We start from the raw sequence: 12495 nt of genomic DNA, 5'->3' as shown, positions 1-12495 counted from the left end.
TCATGAAGCTGTACAGCATTCAAAACAGGAAATTATGTGAGTGTCAGACAAACATAACTACAGGCAACTCTATCTGCTTTAATCATGATGATGACAATTAGGACTTTGTGGGAGTCAATTGCTCCAAACCTCGCAGATTTTGAAAATTAGGAGAAAGGTGGCTGCCTTCTAAGAAGGAATATTATTCTGCCTTGTGAGGTTGGTTTGTTCACATGATTTGAGGACAAGATATCTAAAAAACTTTTACACATTTGTGTAACATTCTTGCACTTGCATAGAAAAGCCAAAAAAACTAGGAAATTTCATAGCAGGCTGATTTTGTTATATTTAGGTGCTGTATGTAGTGTTTAGCTTTCTATTTTACTGAAGTACAAAAACTCTTTTGGGTATTGACACACTGCTATGGTCTGTTCACTGACCCATGAAGGGACTTTCCACACAAAGCTGTGGAAACATTACAGCCAGTCTGAAGTTATGGACAATTCTCTTAAACCACTGCTGCCATACAAGGATCTGACAGACTGCCCAGATCACAGTTCATATACACATAGCCATTCCCTGATACAATATTGCCCAAGTCATAAATGCTACAGATTGATCCAAGGATTACAGAATGAATAACAAAAAGGTTAATTGAATTTCCTTCCCCAAACTTGCTAGCTTCAACTGTGAAAATACAAATGAGGAACAATAACAAAAAAATCCCTATCTAAAATAACCTATCAAAGTCTAAGTAGGCCAAGGAATCAAGAAAAATGAACCTTTCTATAGACCAAAATGATGGATGGAATAAATTCCATCATTCTGGCATATTCAGAGACATATCCTTATATTAACTCTCTTACATTTTGAATTCAGCAACTGTTCAATCTAATTCTATGCTTGGTACTGATGAGAGTTGTGGAAATGCACTCGGGTGACAAAATAATAAATAAGAATTAGGCTAAAATTGGAAAATTACATCCAAACATCAAACCAAATAGCTAACAGACAGAAAATGCAGCATATGCAAAGCTGGAGTAATGCTTTTATGGACACAAATAGTGTGCAAAAAGCATAAAGCTACACTAAGCAGTAATTTCTCTATATTATCTAAATTATATGTGCAAAGACTTGATTTATGCATTTGTGTTGATAAGTATGTGTTCAAATGCAAGGGAATTGCTTGCTTCTACTTACAAAGCCTAGGCTAACTGATCTCTATCTTTGACTAAAAAAATTCTGAAGTCAAGACTCAACAAGACCAAACTGACTAGCTTTTTGTAACTAATTAAATGTAACAAATTGTTCAAATTTATATACTATTTAAATAGGACAATAGAAAAAAATAATCTAGAAAACAGTAGTAGATTGGTCAGTTTTGCTAATAAAACCTAGTAAAAGAGATAAGAGTATCTTTAAGACCACTTGTCTTCTGAAGACTCTTCGGAGACATGAAAAGACATTAAAAGTCGTTTGCTCCAGAGCCCTCCCTTTGTGTGCTGCTGGCACACAGATGCACTTATGCAATAAGCCCAAAGATGGAGTGAGAGAGCCTTTTATAACACTGTAACAACTCAGTAGGAAAACAAACTTCAGTGAAGCAATCCCTGGGTAGGTTTCAATTAATAATGAATTTTGTACTTCAGCAGCTAAATTAAATGTATTTATAAAAAAGAAAACAAACAAAAAATCCATGTCTTAAAATAGAACCCACAAAACTAAATGAAAGATCCCTGTCAATTTGCTCCCATAAGAGAAACAAAGATGACATCCAAGTCCACCAAGGTCCTGCCTTACCCACTGCTTGGGTACATCCTGTGTCTGCTGGAAGGGCTAAACAACAGCAGCTGCCACGACTGGGACTAGACCCCAAATGAGTGAAACACAGAAACTTCTGCCAAAAAACCCCTATCTTTTGTCCTGTTCTACATAGACTTATCTTTAAATTCTGGGAATGATCTAATTCTATTTGGAGTAAAACAAATTAATGAGATCGTAAAGGAGTTTACCAATCAACACTAAATAGTCTCTGGCAAGATTTCAGCAAAGCTCCAGTTGGAAAAGGATCTGCTCTACAGCTCTCTATTCAAAACCACATCAGGTAAATGCTTCATTAAATTCCAATTATTTGTGTTAGGCTTTATACATACTAATACCCTGATGCTGAGACCCAATAGTACCTTGCACACCAGAACTCTGTGAGTTACAAGGTTCGTTATCTCCAGCAGCATAGAAATTTATAGGCTCTACTGTAGTTCATGCCCCAATATAAGATACCATGTATTGCCAGTGTTATTCCTGGCTGTTGGAAAGACTGGTCCATGCTTTATGGTTCAGAAAAAAAGCCAAAGAAATCTACATCACCAAACACAGTAACATTCCCACTTCCCATCCTCTGGTTTAATTAGTTGAGATGAAACCTCTTTACCTTCCAGGGGCATCTCCCTTTTCATCAAACCAAACTTCTTCTCCAGAAACACCAATGAATGAGGATTTGAGGAGGAACTCCAAAAGCTTGCTGCCATCAATTGGTTTCATAGCATCACACAGTCCAACATGTCCAGGGCAAAGGGAATGATGCATATTTTGTAGTCCATAAGCCATAGCATATATTGCATTGATGACAAACCCCATTTTACTGTCTTGCACATAATTTTCTTCTAAGCTCTCATTGCCTACAATAGTAAGAAAAAAAGTGTTACTATAAAGAAAGACGAGATGACATGAAAATATGAAAAAGCAATGATATATAAAAAGAAATTCCCTTCTTTCTCTTATAAAGTTTTAGAGGCATAAACAAGCTGCCAGTCAGGGATTATAAATAAATAAATAAATTTTAAATTAGAAACATTTAATATATTTTTAGAATTTTTTTTAAATCTCATGTTTTTCAAGGGCAAGATAGCAATGTCCCATTCAGTTTCAATAGCTAAATGATGTAAAAGAGCATCACTTCTTGAGATATCAGAAACAGTTTAAAGTGGTAGTAGATATGCCAGTATAGGATTGCTAGAAAGTTTATAATGGTGAGTTTTTGTGTAACTGCAGCCTGAGAAGACACTGAAGTCTCCTTCCTCCTATCAGGGGTTTTCCCCACACATAGGTTTTCCTTCTGATCTGCAGCTGGGCTGGCACAGTCAGAGGTGCTGACTTTGGCACTTCACATCGGACCCTGCTGGGTCCTGCGCTGCTCCCTGCTCGCCTTCTGCCGGCTGCACTGCAGCGAGCACTGCCAGCACAGACCCCAAGGCACTGCACACCTGTGCTGCAGGGCCCCAAGGCAGCTGGAAGTAAGAAACCTCCTTGTTTTGTTTCTTACCTCTTGAGTCATTCAGTCACAATATGCTCCAAACTGCAAGTTGCTTTTATCTGCAGGCCTCCCACGTTACTCGATGTTTAACAGGCAATTGCAATCCAGTCTCTGTTATTTTGTCTCAGTAACACCTTGTGTACACCAGGGAAGTAGGATGTGTGAGAGACTAGGTGTTAATTGACAATTCTCAAAACCAGGTTGGAGAAGATATTTGTCATTTTAATATGATGAAAGGAGGTAAAAATCTGCAAGTTCACCAAAACTTTCAAGTTATAAATAGTTTCTTACCCTAATGTATCTATGATACGGCATTCAAATCAAGCCATAAAGACTGTCCTTACAGCTATCATTGGAAAAGGCTCTGATTTGGTAGGTCTTCTTAGTTTGCTTGCCCTAAAACTCAGAAATTTCAGCTGGGAATTCATTAGGACAGAAGAGAGCCCAAATTCAGGGATGTCTATCTTGCTTTCCCCAGGTTGCATTGCAGCTGGACAAGAAAATTTTGCCTTAGTAACTATTTTCCAGATGAGCTTAAGATAACAAACAGATATGGTGGTGAATTTAAAAAGCTTTGTGAATATAGCATAATCTGACTGAATGAGTTCATGTGCTCCTCACTGCCATACATTTACCACCAGCACCACCAAGCAAGGAGCAGCTTGAAAGAAACGGAAAGAAATTCTTCCAGACGCAACATATCTGCCACTTTCTGTGTGAGAAGGTTCACAGCTCCCATTCAAATCACTTGAAACATTATTTGAATCAGATTCATGTTGAGAAATACAGAAAGAATAAAAACCTGGTATGCAAGATGACAGAACATTCACCCAGGGAGGCAGAGAACATGCCAGTGCATGTGCACTCTCACTTATGTACAGCATAGCCTAGATATCTGTATGCCTGTATGTGCCAATATGTATAGTCTCAATAAAGTATCTCTTGGTGTGTTTTATCAGCTGATTAGTCCCTTAGGATTGGTACACTATGAATTTATCACTAATTCTGCTTTCTTGTAGCTAAAAAATGAAATTGTTCATAGTCCCTAAGTGAATGAGAGGCAGGAAGAACCTGGGCTTGGCATAGCAGTCCTCTTGTGAAGCTTCTGAGCAGAAGGTTGTAGAAGAGATCACAAAAACAGACACTGCACAGCACTCACTATCTACCCTTTTTTACATGAAAGTTTATCTCAGATCTTCCTCAAATTTTTAATCAATTAAAAATAAATTTCAAAGGAGCATAAACATCAGTAGTGCTTGCAAGAGATAAGGACAGCACTCGTGTTTTCTGAGCCAAGTGTTCATGTGGGTGATGGAGGTAAAAAACAAAATGTAGCTTTTGGAGTTGCCAATGTTTTAAAACAGGCCATTTCCCTTAAGTCTGTATTAACTCAGCAAAACATGCTTTGTATTATCATATTTCAATATAATATGCATACCTCCAAAGAGAATAAATATTTGATTGTTGAAGGATTTGCTTTTGAGTATTTTGGTATGAACATCTAAATTAAGGTTGCGAGCATACAGTCCCACACTGCAGAGGTGACTGCCTTAATGTAGAAACAATTGTATTGTAGTGAAAAGCAACATGTGAATTGGCTGAATGAATTGTCTCCATATCAGTAATATAAAAATCTTTTTATGTAAATTTTCTAGTAAATCCAGAATAAGAAGTCATACTTTCCCTAAAATTAACTTCCCAGAGTCAAAATCCACTCTATTTAATTTTCATCATTGCAAGTTATCGATACACTTACACATTTCAATCTATAAAATTCACTTAAGACAATCAGTAAGAAATATGTGGGGTTTTAAAACAAAAGAAATAATGTAATTGTGTTCAGCCAGAGATAAAACTAAGTTTAATGAAGTTTTCATAGGGTTTTTAATAAATGCAATAGTATTACTATATTTGTCATGGGCTGTCTCTCTCCAGTTGTATTTTTCCTCAGTAAGTCTTTGAAATGTAGCACAGAGCAAAGCAAAACTCTGAACAGTGAAATTATTTTTTTTCTTTGTTTCTCAGCCCTTGGAAGAAAATATAATCTATGATTGATCAACAAAGACAAACAGAAAATTATTTTGTTAGCTTTTTTTTTTTTTTTTTTTTTTTTTTTAATTTTAGAGACCTTAGCAAAGAAAAACTAAGTCATAAGTCATGTGAATACTGGATTAATTGAAGTCACTCAAATTAGACCATTAATTTTTGCATGACCTTGAAGAATTCAGGTGTCCTAAATACCATACTTACTTAATTACCTATTGGATATAATGTAAATCTTTCTTTAACAATTTAAGTTTAACAGCTTCTCAGTATTTTGGGTCATTTTTTAATCACTGGTTTGATTTGAGTCTGTTTCTGTCAGTAAATTTGGAGGATGAGGGCACATACACAATAACTGGAAAGGAAAAAAAGAGAAAAACAGCAACCAAAACCCAGCAAAAAAACTAAGCACCACATCCTATGAGCACACAACTGAAAAATGCTCCCAATAGTGTTAAAAGTGATACTGAAGTACAGGGGGAAGGTAGGAAGAGAAAAGAGTCCAAATTTTCATGAAACTCACTGTTAATCTTTCCATTTACTATAATGCACCTCACAGCTTATTAATAGTAGCTTCAGCTAAGTCCTTAGAAGGATGTGACTGAAGAAGTCATGAATTTAGTTGAGTGCTTTTGCTGTGAAGTCAGTGTGGAGCTCACAGTGCTCTTGAGAACAGAGAGCCTATTTTACAAATCCCACATGACAAAGTGAAATAAAGAAAAAATATGGTATTGGAATTATGGCAAGACACAAGTTAACTATCATGTAAAAGCAAAGATAGGAGATATCTCTTCATATTCAATATAAAATTCAGCACCAAGTATTACTCGTTTGTAGTCCTCAGAAAGGTTAGGGCAGGAGAGCATTTGTGATGGAAATAAATGTAAAAACATTTTGGTTGGGGAATCTCATGAGTACCTAGCCAGTTGGCAAATTTTGAGCAAACACACACATTTGATAAAGAACACAGTCTGTTCATAGATGACTCTTGATCAGCTTAAAAAGCCAAAATCTGTTCAGCAAAATTATTATAAAGGACAATATTTCATCTGGAAAAGGCAGCCACTTTTATGGTCTGCTATGGTCATCTGCTGAATATTTACAGTGAAAAAAGGAATTACCAGCTGTCATAAAAATTATCTTCATTTTTGGTGGTCCTGACAGAGCTATGAAGGTATTAAAAACTGTATATACTGCTTTCTCAATTTGCAGTGGTCCTTTCCAGGACTGCCATGCTTCATGGGAAGGCCAAATGAGATTTTAGCTTTGTTGTAAATTACAACATGGGTGATGGCTGCACTCATCTTGAGTGCTAAGTTACGCCAAAAAAAAAAAAATCTGGAAGAACAATTGAGAAAAAATTTCATTGGGAAAATGAAATGAAATAAAATAAAATAAATCTCCCATACTTGGGTTGCATAAGCCAAGGAGGAAAGAGGGGGTTCCTCCCAAAAAATGCCAGGTAAGAACTGGTAGAGCAGTACCCAGACTCATAGCAAATATCCATACGCATTGGATAAATTGTGGAGGCAGGTTCCTTATGCTCCCCTTCAGTCCCAACATACACTGCCTTTACCACAGGGTATCCAAACACTCGAAAAGGCTTCCTACAGAGGTGGCCAATGCTTCAAGCCTATCAGCAATAGGAGCCAAATGAACACAGCCCTTAACAATCTCCTTTAACTCTGGTCAGGCCCAACAGAACTGAAATTGAAAAACTTCAAGGAAACAAAAGAACCCCCAGTGGCTCTGAGAGAGTTTGCTCATCTTCTTCTCTGCATGTCTGTGAAGAGAGGTGCTAGTGTCATAACATGTCCTTGGAAAACACTGGAAGTCACATAACTTACACTGTCTCATGCTAGAGAAGACTTGACAAACTATGACCACAATAAATTTGTGCCATAGAATCTTACAAGGAGCAGGGCAGAGGGTCAGCATTTTGAACTGACCAGTTATTTTAAATCTGGGACCCTAAAGGTAAGAATTAGAGGTTATTCTGGAAACTAAATGGCACATTAATGGTGATGAACAAACATAGCTAATGATGATTTTTGTAAAATTTTAGGATATTTGCCTACTTAGAAAAGTTGGAACAGTTTTACTTAGATGCTTAAATATTTAACGATGGTTTTATCTTTGCTCACATAGGAGAGAAAATGTAACAAATTCTAAATTTCTGTTTTGTCACCATTCCTTGAAAAAAATTAATTTTATTTAGAACACTAGAATAATTAGGTTCCAAAAGAATTTTAAGATCATTGAGTCCAACCCTTGATCTGACACCGTCAAGTCCACCACAAACCTTTTAATGTGTTTTATGACAGTAGCCAGATTGTATTCTAGTTGGGCTTTGGCCCTTCTAATTTTCACTCTGCATAATGTCATTAAACCCTTGTAGTCCTTCTGAGTTGGTTTCTACTTCACTCAAATGCCATAAACCCTCCCTTTTTTCCTTGAGTTCCAGCCCAAGGTCTCTGTTCAGACAGGTCAGTCTCCTCCCCTTGTTTATTTTTCCACACATGGGAACATTCAATAATGGCTAATCCTCTAGCCATGCCAATCTATGACTGTAAAAAATAATTTTTGCAAAGGGTTTGTTTTAACTCATTTGCCATTATTGATTCAGATGTTTTAGAAACATTGCCAGTTCACTCCCTCTCATATTCTATATGTAACATCTTTTTACATTATCTAACTTCAAAGACAACAAAAACATTTTTTAAAAAATTCATTTCAAGGCACTTCAAAATGAATAACGGAGGTTATAATGTCTCTACATATGGTAAGTACAATGATGTTTAAAACCTGGGCATCTTTTGTTTTTTTCTCTTCATTTCACCTTTTTGATAACAAATACATTCTGTTCATTAATAATGTATGGCTGAATGAAATCTGCATATTTTAAGAGTTAAAAGTGAACTTTTGTTCATGCTACTGTACTCACAATGTCCAAAAACAAGTCACAGGCAACAAGTCATTTAACCTATATGAAAACATATAAAAATCTCATCCAACCCACAATCAAATATGCATTAACAAGAATTCCAAAAGTTTTATTTTCCTGTGTAACTGCCTGCTTTCTAAAGCATTTCAAGCTATAGCTGACTGCCTGTGAGGAAAAGGCAGGAAATACTATTTAGTGACTAGAACAAGCAATTGTGGATCAGGGCCACATGTTCCACTTGTTGTGGGCTGTCTCAATGACTTTGCTGTCTTTATGAGAAGCTAATGTGACCACCAACAATTTGTGGAAGAATTATCTGGGGAGGGGGAGCACATTTTCCAAGCTAAAAAATTCTCAATTAAAAAACATTTGCAATCTTCATAAGACAAAATTGATAGGCTGAAAAATTTCTCACAGACCATAATAAATGCTTAATTCAACCTACAAGAAATTATCCCATCATGGTAAATAATTGTTTCTTTTATGGTTTCTGTTCCCAGAAAACCAGTTTGCTATGCTGTTTTCAAAGACAACAGGATATATGCAATGATTACCACTTCTCACTTTGAAGTCTATCTCTGCAGCAGGGAGGCAAGTCCGAGAGGCAGCTAAATACAGTGTAAAAGAGGAGAGATCCCTTACAGGGATCCCATACATGGAGGATAGAACTATCAAAAAGGCACAAGATGAAACCAGTAACTCAATTCCATTGTACATGAACTATTTTTTTGATGGGATGGAGGTACTCTTTTTGTAAGGTAAAGCTAAGGAAGGATGTATTATTGTTATATAAGACCTTTCCTTAACTTCCCCCAGAGCATCATGTCACCACTCTATAGGAAGAGATGAATTTCTGTATCTAGAACTGCAAGTTTCTCCACCTTTTGGCAAGAGAGGAAGCAGAGCTTTCATGGGAGAAGCTAAAAGGAAAGAATATCTTACAATATGCAGGTTCTGCACCAAATTTTGAAACATGCTTATACACATTCAACATCTTACAGTACTTACGAAGCAATAAATGAAGTTCATGGGGCTTCAAACTTTGCTTTCAGGATGTCATTAAATCAGAAAGGTTTCACTTCCATTCTTCAAATGGTTTTTATTTCCCCAAGCAAAGAGATTCAATTCATGCAATTACATTTGATGTATTTTTCCCTGAAAATCTAGGATACAATTACAGTTACCAGTTGAGATACCCTGCTATTTTCTTTCTGAGCATGGTAAAATCTATGAGACTGTCAGACACTACTGCTTTGTTACATCTGGTGAATGTTGGTTTTTAATTGGGATTAGTATATTTCTATCCTTGTATAAAACTAGAGAAAAGAGAATAGAAACACCCATTTGAAAGCTGGGTGTTCAGCAAAAGCTCCTCAAAAATTTGCACTAGAATTCTCCAAGGCATTAACAGGATGGTAATTGCAGCAATATTTGAATGCAAAGAGTTCTTTTTTATCACTAGCAAAGTTAGTCAAATCACTGATTAAATTCCTTCTTCTGAAATAAAGTTGATACTGAATTTGAAGGGAGTTGGGGTTTTAAAATTTATTTTTACCAGCATATCTTTCACAGATGTCACCTCCAGGCTAAAAGAAATCAGAATGTGAGTTCAGCTATTAAGGTACTGATTCTCTCTCATTTCAGATGTCTAACACTTAAACCTTAGAAGATCAGTTCCCATTTTATATACACTATGCACCACCAGAGTCTTCAGCTTCCTTGTTGCTTTTGTGCATATGCCACATTATTCCCCAGAGTTCAAAAAGAAGTGTCTTCCTTTTGTCTCTCTGTGTGTGTCAGAAGGAGTGGGGAAAGATTTAATTAAATTCACTTCCTTGTTTCTCCATATCGTGTTATGTAAGCACATTAGGGCTTTAAGAGCTTAGTGTCAAAGACTCTGGAACGAGTCTGGCATACAAAAATACAACAGTGCCACAGTGAAGCTGAAATATTATGAGGAGAAATGACTGTACAACTTGCTGACTCACTCATTAATCAGATGATGAGTGAGTGTCAGAGTGTCTAAGCCCAGGGCAGGAGAAAGGGGTCCCAGCAGTGCTGCCAGCTCTATGCCAAGTCTGAATTCACAGGTTCAACCCACCCACCAACTGACTTGGGAGCAAAAACAGAAGGAAACTAATCTGACTCCTCCTTCATTTCCCAGTCTGCAGACTTTACTAAACAGATACTGGAGTCTGAAGCTTGCTCCCCCTCTGCTCTTTCTGCCTCCTCCCAAGGTCTTCAGACTCTTGCACAACTATATAACTCCAGGAGAAGCAACAAGTGACAATGCACATAACTCATGCTTATGCTGAGGGAGATGATAAAGATGTGTTCTAATGTGTCTTTGTCCAGAATAGACAGTCTCCTTTCTGTGACCCAGAGAAGCTAAGCAGGGAATGAGAAGACTTATCATCCTAGAGATGGCTGCAACCTCAAGTGAATGGGAAGACTGGGCATGCCTGATGGCACAGAACAATGCAGGGGTGAGCAGACGGCATGTATGGGTGAGATTACATATTCCCAAGCACTTCAGCTGATGGCCAATGCTGCAGCCTCTGTGTGCCTTCAGAAGAGGCTGAAGGAAGGCTGGAGGCCTTTGCAGCAATTGCCAGCATGGCTTTGCCAGAACTGCATCACTGGAGTAGGAGGTAGATGAGGGCAAAATACGCTTGTGTTGGAGAAAAAGTTTGTTTTCCCCATCTCCATAAATCTGCACTTCCTACTCTGTCTCTTGTGCTGTTTAGTAGTAAAATAAAGGACTTGAAGGGAAATATGCACCGCTGGAGGGCCACGCTAGCAGCACAGCTGTCTGCATGCCAGGAGCCCCAGGAGAGTGTTGTCTCTTCCTTCATTAGGCTGTCCCTGGCAAGGTGTAGCTCTCCAACACCACAGGTTTTGCAATCTACACAAATTGTTCCCATGCATTTAGAACTCCTACCACTGAGAGATGAAGAAACTGATCACAGAGTTGAAAAGTTGCAAGTATGTAAGTCTATAAAAGTATGTATAATAGGAGGAAAAGCAACCAGACACTAGGTAACAAGCAGAGAAATTCCACAAGTTTGTGTACAGGGGGACATGCTGTTAAATGCAGGTCTGAAAAAACCCACTTAGAGCAGATGGCATGACAGAAGCTCATCAGCCTAATAAAGCTTCTGTAGGGAATGACATGGCCTGAAGCCTCTGTGTTTCTTCCCACTAGGCTAAAATTCCTCATAAGAAATATTGCTTACAAAAAATATAGGATTTATGGTTCTATGAGGATGATATGCTGAGATTCCTTCCTCTCTAAACAAGCCTGCAAGCTGGCATTTGAAATCCCTTCTATACACATCCATTGCTATGAACTGTTAAATTCTTGGCAGGACATTTTAGCATTTCGTCCCCTTGCTCCTAGCTTTTAGTGGAATCAACTTGATGAAATAGTTCTGCAGTGAAGACTGTTTTTTAATGAAATAGAAATGGACAGATCTACAGAGTATAGCTCAGTGCAAGGTGAAAAAAACTCAGCCCACTTCAAAGCATAAAAATAAAGATTCATACTCGTGATATTTGTGTGTGTACTCCAATGAAATCAGCTTGAGAAGTACAATTAACAGAATGTTCAAGAGTAAAGCCAGAAAACAAAAATCTGTCAAAAATGATAAGTTTTGAGGTTATTGATGGCCTCATTTTGGCTATTATCTTAATTCCTGTTCTTTGGAATTAATAGATTGTGAAACAACAGAAGAAAATAACTGCTCCTGTTTGAAATAAATTACTTTCTGTATCCTATATCCCCAAGTAAGCATTAGTTCAAAGGTTTTGAAAAGAAGCATGACTTTGTATTTATGTACCATTGTTTTCATGGACGCAGTCATGTGCGAAACCAGAAGTATATGTAAAAATGCCATAATACAATGAAGTTATGGACATTCATTTTTATGCACACTCAAATGAAAATGTTTGGAATTAACTCCATCATGAAACAAGTAAGCTGTAAAGATATTTCATCTACTTGCTGATCATTAAAATAATCAATATTTGGCCATTCTAGCTTATAGAAGTTAATCCCTAATTAAAATACCGTGATCACATGTTGGAAGGCTCATAGAACTGTCCAGGAAATCACATGGAAATATGGTGCTTTTCTATGGTCAAATACTCAAACATGATACGCCTGGCTTTAAACTGGAAATCAATAAAATTCTGACATTGATTCTGAATTTGGATA

General features: G+C 37.2%; 1 protein-coding gene across 4 annotated transcripts in view; it reads right to left on the bottom strand.

Moving 5' to 3' along the window:
- The window catches only part of GRM1 (glutamate metabotropic receptor 1), a 176779-nt gene that overhangs the window by 39620 nt on the left and 124664 nt on the right, over positions 1 to 12495 (bottom strand). For all 4 annotated transcript variants that reach the window (XM_079298904.1, XM_079298907.1, XM_079298906.1 and 1 more), the window contains exon 5: positions 2411 to 2657. In XM_079298904.1, the coding sequence (XP_079155030.1) occupies positions 2411 to 2657 (247 nt within the window). The remainder of the gene's footprint in view (positions 1 to 2410; positions 2658 to 12495) is intronic.

The sequence above is a fragment of the Erithacus rubecula genome, assembly GCF_903797595.1.
Source record: "Erithacus rubecula genome assembly, chromosome: 2".
Classification (NCBI taxonomy): domain Eukaryota; kingdom Metazoa; phylum Chordata; class Aves; order Passeriformes; family Muscicapidae; genus Erithacus; species Erithacus rubecula.
This window is presented reverse-complemented; position numbering and strand designations above follow the sequence as displayed.